The sequence below is a fragment of the Rhyacophila brunnea genome, unplaced genomic scaffold (assembly GCF_057557595.1).
Source record: "Rhyacophila brunnea isolate RB1 unplaced genomic scaffold, BYU_Rbru_1.0 scaffold_2, whole genome shotgun sequence".
Lineage (NCBI taxonomy): Eukaryota > Metazoa > Arthropoda > Insecta > Trichoptera > Rhyacophilidae > Rhyacophila > Rhyacophila brunnea.
The window spans coordinates 47,155,546-47,174,193 of record NW_028232859.1 but is presented as its reverse complement, the minus strand read 5'-3'; the positions used below and the strand labels follow the sequence as shown (position 1 = coordinate 47,174,193).

The 18,648-nt window shown below is 30.3% G+C and overlaps 1 protein-coding gene across 3 annotated transcripts in view; it reads left to right on the top strand.

Moving 5' to 3' along the window:
• Nucleotides 1–18,648, top strand: part of LOC147072430 (uncharacterized) — a 289,337-nt gene that overhangs the window by 238,237 nt on the left and 32,452 nt on the right. For all 3 annotated transcript variants that reach the window (XR_015070705.1, XM_085947663.1, XM_085947662.1), the window contains exons 12-13: nucleotides 3,153–3,201; nucleotides 13,805–13,947. Coding sequence is in view for 2 of the 3 variants with exons in the window: in XM_085947663.1 (XP_085803789.1) it covers nucleotides 3,153–3,201; nucleotides 13,805–13,947 (192 nt within the window). In the remaining variant the exon portion in view is untranslated. The remainder of the gene's footprint in view (nucleotides 1–3,152; nucleotides 3,202–13,804; nucleotides 13,948–18,648) is intronic.

The window sequence follows — 18,648 nt, the reverse complement described above, 5'->3', positions numbered from 1 at the left end:
TTCTACCGTTACCTACCTCACAAATCGGTTAAATTTATGTATTTAGTAAGAATTTTCAAATATTATATGATGTGCGTTTCCCATTCCTTTTAAAATGATGTTAACCGGATGATTGATGAGTAATTTTCATTATAAATATATTTTTAAACTTATTTTATAATGCATAGTATTCAATTATGATCCGATGCATAGTCTGAAAATCTGCTAATAGTAACAATAAAAATATAATTATGATACATTCTTAAAAAATATTTATAAAATATTTTTTGTAATTTGAGTATTTTCCTTATGAGTAATTCAATAATCATTAATAGTATTTTTGAACATCCGAAAACTTCCATAATATTAAAGTAATGACACTAATAAATACAGAGTTTTATTTTCCAGGGCTGACATAAAACAATAGTTTCTACGCCCTACTTTTAATACTAATCCAATCTCACTGATTAAGTCACGAATCAAGCGATAGTTATTCGCAGGGATGTCACAAACGTATCGAAACTTATTTAAATTATCTTTCGATTCAATAATGTATTGATACTTTCATTCTATTTATGATTTCGATACCGTGTATCGGTACTTACGGTTCTAGAAGATTGAAAAACTCTCCCAAATTTCATCCATGCGAAACTTACAATATTTCCAATTATCAATATTTTCTTTCGATGCAATATACTTTTTTGTTTAAATAATAATAGTCTAAAACTATCCGCGCGTGCAACGGTTACATGTAAGTTGTACGTATGCAGTTCATCGTGGGACACTTATTCGTGCGCCGCAGTACGTGAAACATGAGTTCGTATAACATTTTATCAAATGACGAGTTCCTCGTTGAACATTTCACCGTGGAGTACATTTGTACGTATCTTACAAAATCCGGTGATAGTTTGCAAATAGTACTGTTCTAATTAGAATAACCTTAACCTTACCTAACCTAACCTAACCTAGTAAAGACATCTCCACATGTTGTAGCATACGTACAAATATACTCCACGGTGAAATATTAATGTTTAACGAAGAACTCATTTGATTAAATGTTACACGAACTCATGTTGCACGTACTGCGGCACACGAATAAGTGTCCTGCGGTGAACTGTTTACGTACAAATTTCCGGATACGGTGTGCAACTGTCGTATCGGTATATAAACTGTCGGGGTATGAGTATCAATACTATTTTTTTAACACAACACCCCTAGTTATTCATAAAAAAATATACGCTGGTAACATGTTTTTTATTAGTGGTCCACCAAACGCACCCTTTTCAATGAATTTATCATTCCATATCTCACTGTCAGACTCGTTTTCAATGTTTATTTATAGAAAAGTACCATTATTACGGTAGGTAGGAAAGGTTGCATAAATATCGTTTTTTATGATTTTCAGGAGAAAATTGATACCAATAAATAATTCTTATTTATCCAAACTATTAAAACTGGTCTCTAAATCAGTGAAATTATCGGTAATTATTTTGACATTAAAACTGGTTATTTTGCCTTTTAACACAAATATTCAAATTTATTTCATATAAAAGTATTTTTTCATAAAATTAAAAATTATATTCTTTTTAATAAATAATAATATGTGGGAGCTTAGATAAGTATGTGCATATGTACCAGGAGATAATAATAAAATAATATAACTAGCCTTCCCTCGAGCGTATTTTTGGTTTACATTAATGCCGTAAATTCTCTAAAAATGACTGTCAATCAGGGAATACAGAATTAAAGGGAACTGAAATACCTAACGGGTGTTGAGTAACAAGAAACCGATCCCGAGTGTAGAAGAATATGAGATAAACTTAAACACGTGTCAAAAATACGTAATTCTAAGCTTGTCCTTAGTTCTGACAACTGCTCGCGGCTTATACACTGACGCTCATTCAATATTGGTTTATTTGATGGCTGCAACACACACTATTGCACGTCAATATAATGTGTTTCATTTTCGTCGTATACTCTAGCCTATCTGAAATCTATTTATTCATCTGTTCTGTTCTGTCAGTTTATTACACCCACCAAACGGGATAAAGCACCAAAATCGAATAAAAATATTATGCAATTTACATATAAAAACAATAATTTCCTTGTTAGTTGTGTACTTGTTTTCGCGGTATAATAATTTGTCGAGTACATTTATCTACTTAATCAAAAATGGCCATTTTCATTGCGCATATTTTTTTGTAAAAAAATAACTGCTCACATGAGTTTATGATCCCCGTATACAATAGAAACATTAGAGGAAACGTTGCTTGCGTCTAATCAATTTTAATATAGATATTACTTTAAAGCATTATTCTATTTTTACCACGTTTTTCTTAGCTCGTATTCTTGCTTGTCCGGTGGTTGTTTATCCAGTACAAATCTTGCAATCGATTTTTAACTAACTTCCCGACTAGCATACCATTTGAAAGTTTTAGAATATATCACAACACGATGCCAGTGTATTCTTTTAATACTTTTAGCCATCTTTAAGCAGAATTGAATTCATTTTCAGCTAATTCTGTTTTGTATGAAAAGTTAATTCGGAAGAAATCCTTAATCCAATCCACTATTAATTATTGGTTGGTAAAGGGGTTGTCCTAGCAACTAAATTATTAATATATACGTGCGTTACTATGGAAATCAAAAGGATATTTCAGTATTCAATATTTGTTTGTTTGTTGCAAAATGGCGAAAAAATGATTTGTTGACAATTGTCAATTGCCTTATTTGTCCTAAGTTATTAATACAAGTCAAATTTACATGATTCAACAGAAAATTTAAAATCATTGTATATGAAAAGTTTTTTTTTTATCTTGTTATTATTATTCAATAATTATTATTAATAAACTTATAATTGATAGCCACTAATAGGGAAGAAATATATGTACACTTCTTTTTTATATTACTCTTGATTAATTTGTGTTTTTAAAGCGGCTGCTGTGGATCACGGGTTCGAATCCGCGGCTACTCGAAAAATGTTGTTTTTTTTCAGTCTGTATTTTTGATCCAGTACATAAACCATATGAGATGGGTGAATGGTTAACAACCTTGTAAAAATGTGGTTAATATAACCTCCACTTTGTGGAGTCCCATATGCTTCGCTTAGGAGTGAATATATTATTGTAATTTACCTTTTTTTATATTTACACATTTTTGTTTGTTTTTTTTAGCCGAAGCAAGTCAAGCGGAGAGATCATCACATCATCGCGAGCTTTGGCGGTGAGTAATAGATCATCTACATATATATTTATATTTTTTTTCATTCAATAAATCGTGTTTAGATAAAATACATACTTATCGACCGAAAACATTTTTTTAACAATCAATTTTAACTAGGTAGCTATCTATACAGGAATGTACAACACAATAATGACATTTCAATATTTTTGCTTTATTCATTTCGTGGTTATTATACCTCGGAAAACCTCGGTGTTCGGAAAATTGTACGTATGCAGTTCGGCGTATCACAATAATTCACAGTGAGTTATTAAAATTCATTTTTTTTAAACATATTGTGGACATTACAAATTATAAGTTTAAGACGTTCACAACATGACATTTAGAAACAAAGATATATAAAATATAACAGTACTACATAAAAAAGAGATAGATGAGTAGAAAAATTAGATAGGTACAAGGAAGTACACCGGATGAGTTAAGCAGACGCTATTTTAAGAATTTATAAAACAACGTCCACCTAAACTCATTCTCACGTAGGTGGAATATATCAACACCCGAAGCAATTTCGTTGAACATAGTTATCGCCCTCCCAATTGGCATTACCAGTGGCAGGTTGGTTCTGCACCTTGGGAGAATAAACAACTGATGGTCTCTATTTCTGAGATAGTTATCAGGGACACACAGGTCAACACTGTCCAGAATGGCATAGTTCTCATTTATACCTCGTATAAGTCGAAAAAAAATACGTAGCTAAATAAAGATTTCTTCTACATTGCAGACTGCAGTATGTAAGCATGCCTAAGAGAAAGTCAGTTGGATAAAGCCAACTTTATTATTATAATATTATTAAAATAATAAAAGATTATAATATCTTAAAAAGATTGCGGTATAGCATTGATCAAATTCATGGATAAATAATACATTTAACATACTTAACAAACACCACCGGAAAAGTGAAAAACAGAAGAAAATAGGTGTGTAAGTAAATTAGAAATACAATCGTATCGTATATATCGTACATATCGTATAATATATTTAAGTAATATAAAATTCTGAATAATTCAAAATTAGGTGTTCCACGAACAACGTGTCATTTTTTTATCTAATTTCTATGCTTTACGCCCAACATTTTCCGGTACGACAGTTAGAGCCCTTATAACATTCGATTATAGTAGAAACATCGAAGTGGGTCCGGTTCCGAAGCTCAGTTCTATCAATAATCGTTACCCTGGTTACGGGATTCAGTTCTGATTTTAAAAAATCTATATAATTAGTTACTTATTATTTACACCTACTTAGTTTATAAGTATATTACAAATATTTTATTTTCAAAACTCAAAAAGTGTGCCTGAACAAAATTTTCCTACGAACTGAAGTATATAGACATCAAAATTTGTACCCTCACTAAATAACCTTTTTCAAAACTGAGTAATATGTTATGTATAATGTTTGGCAACATTATTAATATTTTTTTTACAGTTGACTTCAATGTGAGTGAGGTATGTCCAAAAATAGTATAATATAAATAACACAAAAGAAAATAGTATCTCCAGATCCCCGTCACTTTGCGACAGGTTCCAGTTTGATTTCAAAATCATCATACTTGAAACTTTCCATACCAACGATCATGTAAATCTAAAATAATGTTCGAATGCAATTCAATAGTAAATTATAGTGTTTTTTTTTCTCTGATGACAATATAGTATGTAGGTAATTTATTTTGTGTAACTCCTAACCAAACAACAATATTACATAATTTAATGAAAAATGAAATTTCTTCAAAATTCTTTTCAATATTATAAAATACATAATGCATACGTACCCAACGTGACCTATTTATTAGACTGAATATTAAAATCAACACTTTTATTTACAATTAGCGATCCATCGCGATTTCGTCCGAGTAAACTATGGATATTAAAAAATAGACAGATATGCACAATAAAAAATAGGCTGATTCGATATGTATGTAATTTATCAACCTATATAGACAACTGTTGCATATATGCGTGCGCATCTCTTTCTGCACTTAACCTCATGACTCCACTGTAACTATATATCTACTTTACCTAAATGTAATATGTTGTTGCAAAAGTTTAACTTGTAACTTGTAACTTAGGAGCCTTTTGAAATCTATAAACTGTGCAAGTTAAATAAATTTCGGTTTAATTAGTATTTTTTCAATCCAAAAAATATACAAAAATTAAAATAATGACTATAATACCTACTTATATTATGTTGTGCTTGGTTGTCATGGAAATAGTAAAAAACATTGGTCAAAAGGCAATTATTTCAATAATCACAGACAATTTTTCTTGTATTAGGTTTGTGTAGATAGCTATTTTGTAGTAATTATGTTGTCTTTCAAGTAAGAGAATGAATTATAAAATGCGATTGTTACATTGAATCATCACTCACATATCGGTTGTTGAATTTTAGTTGAGAATTTGCGCATTGTACAAAATTCTCTCAAATTAAAATACAGACCAGGAGGTACGTCAAAAGAATGTAATGTGCTGTTTTTTACGTTTTTTTAGTTGTATGAAATAACAAAAACAATTTCAAAACCGCAAAAATCTTTGAAGGTTAAGCCATTGAAACGTTTATTAGCTGTTTTCGTCAACTTGGTTTGGATTTTGTACGTGACGATTCATAAAATAGTTCGGATGACTCTGTGTTGACTTATTTGCTCACCACCTGTAACAGATACTACTAATTGACATTCACAAACATATACTTACAGTGGCAGAAATACACAAACCACAAAGAAATACGACTTATATTTATTTTTAGCAATTTCAAAGTTTTTTTTTTATATTATTGTTTAAGTGGTATTTTTTATAATGTATATTGGCAGCATTGCTTGCGTTTTCCACATAGTATCTTGCCAGATCTAGCATTTTTAGAAGATATCTAGCTTGAAAAAAAAATATATCTGGTATGCAGCACTAAATCTAGCATTTTTAATGACGTATATAGGTAGCTTTAAGTAGCATGCAACTTGTCGATTGCAACAGTAGATGTTTTTTTCAAACTAAAAAGTCGCATTCGACCAATCTGCGGAGCTCTATTTGGCAACGTGTGTTTTGTGAATAATGATGACGCCACATCGACGTATTCGACACGTTGCAGGTGGACGAGTTTTGATGTCAGAGCAGGTTTAAAGTTTTCATAGAATGCTAGATTCGTCGGAGAAAAGCTTTTACGTATTTTCACGTTAATTTGAGTTATTTTAACATGAGCCTAAAAAACCTCCCCACTGAATGGGCATCGACAAAAATAATGCAAACTTTTTCAGTCACACTTATTTGTTTTCGTTGAATTAAGAATTACTTATTAGAACTACAGATGGTGTTGGTTAGTTTTTTTTAAATTCATTAAGACGATACTTCAGTGAAACGGCAAATAATTTTCAATTATAGGCGCGACGAAATTTTGGACTCGCTGGCTGGGGAGAACGTCGAGCTGGGAACACGTCAATTTGTTTCGTGATGGCGACGGGGGTATTAATTCTTAAATCGTGTAAAGATGACTAAAAACGTTACCCATTTACTCGAAAAAGAAAACATGTCAATGAATATATTATTATTGCTACTAATAAACAATAAACAGAACATTAAATGGACGCATGTTGGATTTATATGTCAAATTATATTTCGTTCAGCATGCGTCATTTGCACCCGCGATTCGCATTCCGCCCATCGCCTAACTACGATCTTGTTAGACCGTGCCTCAACTGAGGTATAGCCTTAAGCCCTGCCTATTCAAACCATAATCGATAAAAATATTTTTCTATCTATAAAATATCTAAAATTATAAATGGTTTAACGGCATAGTTTTAGATATTTTATAAATAAATCTTTTTTTTACTATTATCTACGATGATTTGGTTTGGGCAAGGCTTAATTGAATTTAAAAAATGAATTAACAATATCCACACAGAAAACAAATAAGTTTGAATTACCTACATAGTTTAGTGTGAATTATTTATGTCGGATCTCAACAGCTTACCCCTTCACCACAGATATACATATAAGTCTGTATATGTAGGTATATTGGTTAATTTATTTGTCACAATAAATATATACCAAGATTAATAAAAAATTAATTACATTTTATTAAAATTTGACATCTATGACAAATAAAAAACATTTAAAGATTAGATCCTTCAAGTCTTTTCCAAATATCAAGAAACTATTTATGTCATTTTTGAGTCTCAGGTAAATATTTTTATACAACTACAACGTGAGTGATTATGTCACCTAATCACTCATGTTAACTCATTCTTTTGTGATCAGTGAATCGTTTTTTTTTCCATCATAATGTCCTAACGGTATATTTTTATTATCCAAGGTTTTATCTCAGAACATTAGAGGAACTGGAGATTACTGTGACATACTAGGACTAGATATAAGTAAAAAATAGTAAAGTGTAGTTTACACGTCACCACATACACATGTATGCGTAAAAATGATTCAATAGTGCAACTGCTTTTTGTCATTCGCGCTTTTTTTCACACTTCACCGTGAAATGTTGTATCGTAAATATATGCCCGTGCAACCTCTTTGGGTCGTATAGTATTGACATAAAATTCATGTATAAATGAAACACGGTTCTTGTCAGGATGCCAGCGGCAAACAAATTTTGAAAATAGCCGATATACTGGCTTATTTTTTAGGTTGGGTTAGGTTTTCATTCTTGAAATTATGGATTTTTCCAAAATCAGCTATGAAAATTGAATTAATGTTCATATTGAATCTAATAAAATTGTCATCTCTTTCCGATAAGAAAGCTCACGGCGAACTGTGCCACGGTAAAATATTTTACGTACAATTTACATGTAACCCCTTAGGAGGAGGCTTCGTAGCAGTTTTTTTTTTTTTTTTTCGAGAAATGGATGTTAGCCACTCGTTAAACCAATTAAGTCCATGCTCTCTGTCTAAAAATAACAAATGAATTTGCCAAACCGAGAATCAAAGACCCATAACTTCATAAGAGGATACGTTACCACTCTACCACGATACACACAGTATATTTCTCTTGGATTGTAGTGTGTATTTACTAAAAGAAGTCAAAATATCGATAACTACAAAAAAACACGAAAAATACAGCAATATGCATAAATATATTTAATATAAAAGCTTACATATGCATCTCTATGATATTATTAAATTCGACAATATAAATAAAACTAATTTAAACTTTCATAGATTCTTAGACATTTTATAACAATTTTTAATACATACCTAATTAATAATTGAAATTAATGATTTATATTTAAGTTTATTAATAATATTCAAAAACAGTTAATTTATATATAAAAATAATGAGTTAACAGTCCATTACCTACTGGGTGTAGTTATTAGAATGTATGGTTCTCGAGTGTGGAGAAATATGGGTTTAAAAATACTTATTTTCAATATTTAAGTCTGAATAAAAATGTGCATTTAAGTTTATCACATAATCGCAACGCGCATTCAATATCTGCAATATTATTTGAGGACATATTGTATTTCTTACGATCAATGTTTTGGTCTTCGTTAAATCATAAACCAAAACTGCCGCCAAAGTCTTGGTCTGTGGCGACTTGCTATTGAATTTTGATCTTATTAATCAGTTCTGTGCACAAAACCATTCCTTCTTATTTTATTTTTATATATATTTTAATACTGTATAATATTATAAACTGATAAATATGAACAAAATCTTTCTTTTAATAGATATATTATTATTATTACATTACTTTTGTATACAACCGCATAAAATAAATATTATTTTTTTACCGTACTTCATCATAGATTTTAATTATTCCACCGTTGTTCAAAATACCGTTGCCAAAAAAAAAGAAATTCATAAGAAATATTTCATTCTAATAATGACATACTATGCTTTCTTTTGTTCATTCATATTATTATATTTGCCGTATGAATTAAACAGAGCAATATTGAACATATAAATTGTACAGGAATGAGTATGTGAGTACGTACTGAAAATTTTCTTTTTTATAATTTTGATAATTAATTGGTCTCTCGGGTAATTAATTCGTTTGTTGGTATTGTATTGTTATTCCAGTTATTATGATTTTAAGCCATTGTGACGATTTTATTGTCTATTTATTTATTTATAATCATGGTGAAAGTAGACACAATGAAGACTTTATAAAAATCTTCGTTATATAAATGGTTATCAAATAAGAGATATTATATATTTTTTTTAATTTGAAATAAAAACATAACGGTGAAAGATATCAATGTGTTATTTTTGCACCATTTTACATAATATCCTCCAGATCAAAATCATCTTATTCATGCCAGAAAAATCAGTAATCATGTTGCTGTAACGTTCTCCATTGATAGTACCTAACTGCATTGTCATTTTCAGTTTCAAAAAATACAGTCCAATTACACACCCAAACCATAAACCACTCACTACTTACTTACTTCACCATGTATGCTCGATCGTGAGAGGATCACATGGGCCTCCACCGAGTGGAGGTTGTATTAACGGATTTTTTTACGAGAAATCGATGTTAGCCACTTGCTTGGGTCCATACTTTGACTCCAAATACAGTTTGAAAAATAATGTAAGTATAATTTAAGTATTTGGCTTAGGATTCAAACTTAAGACCCACAACATTAACATTATTTATTATTAAGGCTACACCTCAGTTGAGGCATGGTCTAAAAAGATCGTGGTTAGGCGATGCGGGGAGGATTCGAAACAAATTGACGTATTCACACCTCGACGTTAGGTCTCCGAGTGCCAGCGAGTCCAAAATTTCGTCGCGCCTATATTTGAAAATTATTTGCCGCTTCACTGAAGTATCGCCTTAACTGTATTGTATACATAATTAAATGTAAAGGTTAATGAAGAATATTGTGATGTGTGTCCTGGATTTTCATTTACATTTTGATTCACAACATCGATATCTTCAGCAGTACGTTTACTTTGTTGACAGGTTGAATTTTTAACATGACAAACATTACCATTTGACTCGAACATTTTCTATTCAAATTACGAATAGGTCGATTATTTTGACCATAAATTTTACGCATTGTCCGAAACGTAGCTCGAATAGATTCAATATTGTTAATAAATTTTAACAATTTGTGTACACTGTACAACTGTGTATCTTTTCATGATAATTTGCCAAGCAATGGTGAACACAAATGTAAATTTTGGTGAGAATCAGCAAAAAAAAAATGGCTGGTATGACGTTTTAATAATCTATAGTACTAATTTGATAAATCTTTATATGGAAATAAATTCTAGTACTGTCATAGAAGTATATTTAATTTATGATAAATTAAAGAAATATATATAATATGTAGTTACCTACGCATAATCGTTCTTGCAGTCGGTTAAGTTTCAATTTCAAAAAAGTCATTGCGAAATTTTCTCGTGAGAAACAATTTCGTAAAAAAAAACGTTATCATCACAATCTCGCGAGTTATTCAATTTCGCCCGCGCAATTCAACCGCAAACTTATATATATTATTATAAAACAAAATAACCTCCGAATAGCGCGCGCGTTTCACGTGAACACGTACCAATTAATAAACAGACGCCGACGAGAGAAAAAAACATTCATCTGATTACGAATCTCTTTTTTTGTTTTCACCGTTACAATTTAGTGTTGCATTATCGTTGAAATGGCTAATTGTAACGTTGTGCGGCCGCGAGATAACTAGAGACAAAGCTCCCATAAAACAAACTTTCATTTTTATTTCACCCAACAAAGGCGACCGCGCACAGTGCACCGGTGTGTGCAATTTTCATCTACGCCGCTGGTTTGTAAACTCGAGTGCGTGTATTCTGGGGGAATCCCAAAAATCACAGTGAAACAAGACTGATATCATAGTAGATATTATATCTCATTACATAACTCCATTTTAATTTCCAATACGTTACCATTGTTTCCAGAATGGACGATTTTACACCTCTTGAGCGTAGTATTTTTATTGTTTATAAATTACTAATGATGATAATTATCGAGTGTCCGTTAACGTTGTTCCCAGAATGGACGATTTTACACCTCTTGAGTGTAGTATTTTTATTGTTTATAATTTAAGCGCCTAGTTTCAAATCACCCTAAATCGGTTTTTGAATATTTTTGAGTTAGATAATAATATGTAGTTAGAAGGATATTTTCGTTACTTGATGATGATGATGATGGCCAAAGATTGAACTTTAAAAACGGCAAAAACCGTCAATACGTATTATCAAAAATTAGGGTAAATTTCAAAACCCGCTAAAATGGTTGGGTTTGCTTTTCAAGTACCCCTAAAATGGAAAGCCAAAATACTCTTTAGAATGTAACGAATTAAAAAATAAATACCTATATTTACAGATCACAGTTTACAGATTTAGTAGATATGAGTTTGAATTTAACTATTGGCCTTTTGGAGAGGCGCTTATGAGCAGGTATAGTTAAAATTTGTCACAATTAAGCATGGTAGTCGTTTCAAAATTATGTATGTTCAATAATTAGAATGGTACATTCTTGAAATCTTGTGAATTATTTGTTGAATAAAAGAAATACCTAGGTAATTTTAAAGATTTTCTATCTCAGCTCTGAGCGCATTTATACCAGCCTGAATAATTATGGTGGCAAATAAATAATATAGTAAATAACATCCAAATAAAATTCAATAAACTGAAACATTTTCCTATTAGTTTTTTTTGCTTGGGTCAATATTTGATTTTGGTCTAAATTAGGAAAGATTTGGAAGCCACTTCTGTACACCACGCAAGTACATTAACTCCATACTAATTAACTTATATAATATACCGAATGTTCGCACGGCTGCCCCTGTCTACCTGTACCGAGCACTCGAATAATCATAGACGCAAAATGGAAATCATCGCGTCATACAGTTAGAGACAGGTAGCGTCGCGGCACACCTGTGTTAGTTCATCACCTGCGGTATTCGCACGTCTCTGTGTTTGTTTACATTCGCATCTCTGACAGCCGAGTGCGGCCCTATTTAGTCAACAAACGCCACACCTGTGATATCAATCATAACTAATACTAACTCACGGTAATAAATTATCCCCGTTTTTTAATTATTGACTTTACTAATGATACAAAAATAAAATGATGTCACTGATATTTTACGAAAATAATTAACTATACCTATATCTGTTTGTTTATGTATTAATTGCTATTTTATCACAGTGAAATCATAATATATTGTGACAAAGTGATGTTTTGTAAGTGAAAATCTCCACAGTGTATATGTTATCCATATCTACTCTGCGAATGTTTTATATATTTTTCAAGGCACATTATTTTTATATTATGGCAATGGAATTATTAATCTTATCGTGTTTTAGACCCCTTCATTTGTCTTCTACTCACCCCTAAATATAAGTATAGCAAGTGATCAACAATCAATATTTGGCAATAAAAACCAACTTATCGAACACAGAAAAACATATATTTAATAATATTCTCTTTTAAAATCCCTAAATACATTATATCAAAGTTTTTAATATACATTGCAGCTTTTTTTTATCAAACATAGTTTTGCATTATTTACAGCGATTGAGGTAGAATTAACTATGTCACAGTTAATTCTTGCCTACCTTATGGATATTTTGTAATACTGGATAATAATATATTAAATTTGTCCAACGAGTATTTGTTCTTTTGAGCTTTATGTCCTCTTTATTTATATGTAAGGCTTGTAGAAACTTGATTACACCGCACAATTCTAATAATTGTCGTCTTATCCAATGTTGTTTTAATCTGTATCCGTTATACCCAGTTACGCACATTTCGATTGCGAGCTCTTTCGTTTATTCACTACAAAATAATTATAGAAATAATAATAGTTCTTTGATGATTATATTTTATAAAATTTAAGTACCATTGCAATTTCTTTTATTGGTTTACAGATACAAACTCTTCTTATAAAAAATATCAATTTTGCACTTAACATTAATTATTGACAACAGATATAAGTAATAATATTATAGTTTTATCTATTTAAATAATCAATTTACGTTTTATCATCAATCACTGTAATCCTACGAAGGTAAAAATTAATATCATACCAATACAATAGCAAATGTACAAGTTGATTGATTTAAATTCTAGCAAAAACAGAGTAAATCCGGTAGTAGTTAAAAATACTGTAATTTCTAACCTTAACTCTACTCAATCCTCTTCTGCTTTCGTCTCGTCGTATTACAAGCAACAGCTCCTTGGCGTCTATCCCCATTGTCTCCCCAGCGAAGTCTTTTTTTTACCTTGGCATCAATAAAGCATCTTCTTTAGAATGCCAAAGATTAGATCATTTTGTAGGTATCGTCCAGGTTATCCTAGTCGAAGCATTTTTATATGTATGGATAAACACGGATCTTTTGCTAGATTATGGCAGTTTACTATTATGCCAGACTTATATGTGTTGCAGGATCTTCCTACCAATCGGCATGTGATCCATAATATAGGTTACTCCCATACAGATAATTGTTTTGTATGCAGATATCATATATTATATTTCTAAGCCTTAGTATTGGTATAAGTGAGAAGTATATTCTATTCCCTGCAGTTATTGTGACATCGATGAATTCTTCGTTAATTTTTTTATGATATTGGATCTAATATTAATAAATATTATTTTTTGTGTGTTTATAGACGAAACCTAGAGCAAAGGGGAAACGTTTCACGTTTCAAAGCACAGTTCGTCAGATTGAGAGGCGGCGCCTAGCGGAAAAACTCTCAAGGGAGGCTGAAACCAAGGAAAGACAGAGGCTTAGCGAATTGGAAGCAATGAGAAGGTAAATACCACCATATATACACTTAATAATATTGTAATCCCTCACAACTATGATTCAGAGTTAATTAACTTAAGCGCGATGAAAACCCGCTATCCCTTATCTTTAGAAGTAGATGCACTGCATCTACCCCACTACTCGTTACCTTCTTCGTCCAAGGACATTTTACAATGTATATAATATAATTAATATACCCGCCTATATTAAATTTCTCAGATGACTCATCGGTAACTTTATTATCGATCTGATAAAAGGACTTTTTATGCATTGGAGTTATATTGTAGGTTGCTTAATCGTTTATTCGTGTATTTAAAAATATTTAGTCTGGACCTACGCAATATGCTTATTTTTTCGACATAACTACCTATAGGTCAGGGATGGCGAACCTATGGCACGCGAATGTTTCATTTTCAAGAGAAAATAAATATAACTATTTTATATATATTTAAAAAATGTTTTTTTTATATAAAACAGTTTTACAAATAAATATATACTTACTTAAGTAAGTAAGTACTTACTTATAATATTAAAAAAATAATTACTACATAGCCATGCGTATTTTCTTCGGTTTTTCATATTATGTTTAGGTACCAATCGATGACGAAATGGAAACGACGAAATACATCCATAAATAATGACAAATCGCATTGTATAAATAATTGCAGGCAAATCATTTTACAGAATAATCATTACGTTTAATGTAAATATACGATTGCATAGGTCGGTCCTTAGGATCGGGGAATTAAAAATAAAAATATACAACCAACAAACCTTATGAAACTAATTATCGACATTCACTCAAAAATAATAACTGCTCGTTATTTTACCTCATACATAATCTCTAAAAATGGAAAACCGCTCCAGTGATGGAGAATATAATATGAAAGAAGAGTGGTTTAAATGCTTCCACGATCTCTTTGGATAATTTGAAAACAAGGAAAAAATATTCAAAGAATAAAAGATATGCATTCGGCTAGAAATACGGTGAAAGATAGAATATCAATAACTCAATTGTAATTTTTAAACCTTTTCATAGAATTCTTTAAAACTATTTTTTTAGAAAACTAAAAAATATTCGCCATAAAAAACTGCTTGGCACGTCAGACAGTCGAAACATATTATTTGGTAAATTTTGACACGCGTACATAAAAAGGTTCACCATCCCTGCTATAAGTCATACCTACACTGTATTTTGTCTTAAAGAAATATATGAGATGGCTAAATGCATATAACATAATAATATGTAATGTAGGTACAGTTTAAATTTGAATTTAGAATTTATAATTTTAGTATTATACTTACTAACATTTTGATACTGGTGAAATCTGTGATAGTAATATCGTGTATGCATAGAGAAAAATTTTACAAGTAATTATAATAATATCATAATCAATTGTACCATAAATTATTTTAATGCATTATTGGGGTAACAATTTATTGATTTTGATTATTTTTGCGGAAATTTATATTCCAGTGTCTATACTGTCTTTTTAAAATACAATAATTATATGTCATATACGCAAAAAAAAAATTAAATGTGAATGTAGGTACTACAACTATTACATATTTTGAGATTATTTTTTTATAATCAACATAAAAAAGATGGCAACACCGGTACATATAAAATCATAGTATTGTTTTGATTCTATCCTTGACACTCTAAAATGTATAATGATTGTCTATCATTATTCGATTTAAATATGACAGCAAATCCACCAGTATCCATGATACAATATTGTTCCATTGAGTTCAGGAAGTCAAGGTGATATAGCTACTGCAACGTGATAATTGGACAAATGTTGTAATAGAATAGACGATGAGCACATCACCTGTGTACTATTATTGTGCCAACACTCGAGTGTGCTTACTACTTACCTATATTAGGTAATGGAATGTCAATACATATTTTTGTTATGATAATTTGAGAACAGTGTCGAATATTTACGTACCTATTTACTTACTGTTGTTTTGGTCAAGGATTTTTGTCACGTATCTTAAAATCATCGAAAACCGCAGCATAGACAAGCTACTTTATCATCAGCAGCTTGCTTGATCAACTGCTGAACAGTGTCGCCAACTATCATTGATACGAATATGTATACAAAATACGTAAAAAATGCAAGATTTTATTAAAATTCTATTAAGTTTACAAAGTTCCCTCAATTGTTCTCAGCTAGTTTCAAACGATATAAACTCCAGTGGCGCGCAGTTAATAGATTTTGTAGAAACGGAGCAATCCCAGAAATATTTGATAAATAACTCTTTACTCGAATGCGTCATTGTGTCGTAAAGTTTAGTTAACCACACATTTTTCAAAGTAAGTTTATATTTTATATTATTTAAGACTTTCACGATTGGTTGTTGTTTTTTAAGTTTTCATTTTTTTTAATATTACATGAATATTCTTATAATATTGCAGAGTTAATACACACTAATTCCTGCCCCAATTTTTAGTTAGTGACATATCCTAAATAGATAATATTATGTAGCAAATACTCGTTATTATACAGATAGCATACCCACCAGGAAAAGTCATCGCACACCATTTTAGTCAACTCCAATAATTTTATCTGCCATATGTATATTATAAAATGTTTTTAACGCTCTATCCTTCCATTACAACTGTAAATATTTTGTTTATATACTCGTAGCTACTATATACGGCGCTTATCTCTTTTTTTATAATCTAAACTATGATAATAATATAATATATTATATATAATTAACTATTTCTTTTATTCAACGAATAATTCATAAGTTTTAAGAATGTACCATTCTGATTATTGAACATACATAATTTTTGAAAAACACTTTCTGAGAAAATATATTATAACCAATAGAAAAAATCTTTTTGAAAAAAGTAAGCCACCTCGGCAGGGAATCGAACCCTGCATCTCCTGGGTTTACGCCCCGTCCGTTGCATTTACCTCTATGTTACGCAGTGACATACTAATTGCGACAAATTTTAACTATTGGCCTTTTTAATACCCACTCATCAGCGTTCTTCTACCTTGATTTAGATTTTAGCCGGAGTGGCTTACTTTTTTCAAAAATATTTTTTCTATTGGTTATAATATATTATCCCAGAAAGTGTTTTTCAAAAATTATGTATGTTTAATATATATATATATATATTATTTTTAACACTACAACAGGCCACGAGGCTCAATGGCAGTAATATAGGTATTTAGTAATATAAGAGAGACAATCACAATATATTATATTGTGACCTCACCGAAAATCGTACTCGGGATCTCCAGATGAAAGGCTAGCGCCTTACGCAGTGCTATATCTATATGATATATCTCAAAACCAATGTTAGTTGACATGTTTTGAAGCTATAGGACTCATATGCGAATGATATGGGCGGCAAAGCATCGCATTTTAAATTATTCCAAGTAATGACACATATTATTTTTCGAAAACGATAATTATATGATTTTTTATTTATTTTTTATTTACATACTTAATCATTTTAAACAAACAAAACATTTCTGGCGTTTTAATTAATAGATACTTTTATAATTTTTAGCCAATCATATGGCGTATTAAAATCATTTTCATTTATTTAAAACAAATAAATTTTTACCACGTTTTTCTTAGCTCGTATTCTTGTTTGTCCGGTGGTTGTTTATCCAGTACAAATCTTGTAATCGATTTTTAACTAACTTCCCGACTAGCTAGATATTTGAAACTATTAGAATATATCAGAACACGATGTCCAATGCATTCTTTTAATACTTTTAGCCATCTTTAAGTAGAATTGAATTCATTTTCAATTAATTCTGTTTTGTATGAAAAGTTATTTCGGAAGAAATCCGTAATCCAATCCACTATTATTGGTTGCTAAGGGGCTGGTCCTAAATTATTAATATATACGTGCGTTACTATGGTAATCAAAATGAGATTTCTGTATTCTATATTTGTTTGTTTCTTTCAAAATAGCAAAAAAATGATTTGTTGACAATTGCCTTATTTGTCCTAAATTATTAATACATAGAATTGTCAAGTTTATATGATTCAACAGAAAATTTGAAAACGTGGTATATAAAAAGTTCTTTTTATCTTGTAATTATTTTGTTTGTGTTTAAATTTAATTACTTGCATACATTTTTTTTAAATACTCATTTATGTAATAATTATTTTAACGTTATCAATATGCACTTAAATTAAGTACATGATATTCACATTATTGCAATTAAAAAAAACATACTTTGTAATTTTTAAAAAGACATGTAGTCAAATAACGAGTAACATAACATAATATTTGCCTCAATTAGGTATGTTTAACCTAATAAAAACTACACAACCTTGTAATTATAATTAACGGGAGACGAGACAAGCTGTGATTGATACATCCGTGGCCGTGTTAATTGTAGAAAACATAAAGGTATACTTTATTTTTAAGTTAATTGTTTTTATCGTGTACTTTACATATATTAAAGGTATTTCAACATTTTTTTTATGCAATAAAAATGCTATTTTACGTTGTTATCTGCAAATTGTCATTCCACGGCGAATAAGACCTATTTCGTCAATAGGTCTTATTATAGGTTTCACAAATAATAACTTCACACGCTTAGATACTTTTTTTAAAAAGTCAAACTGAAATATATTATGTATATTACGAGTATATTATAATTACATAAATACTATTTTGGAGGTAAAAAAATTCTCGTTTAAAAACTACAATACTACCCTGCT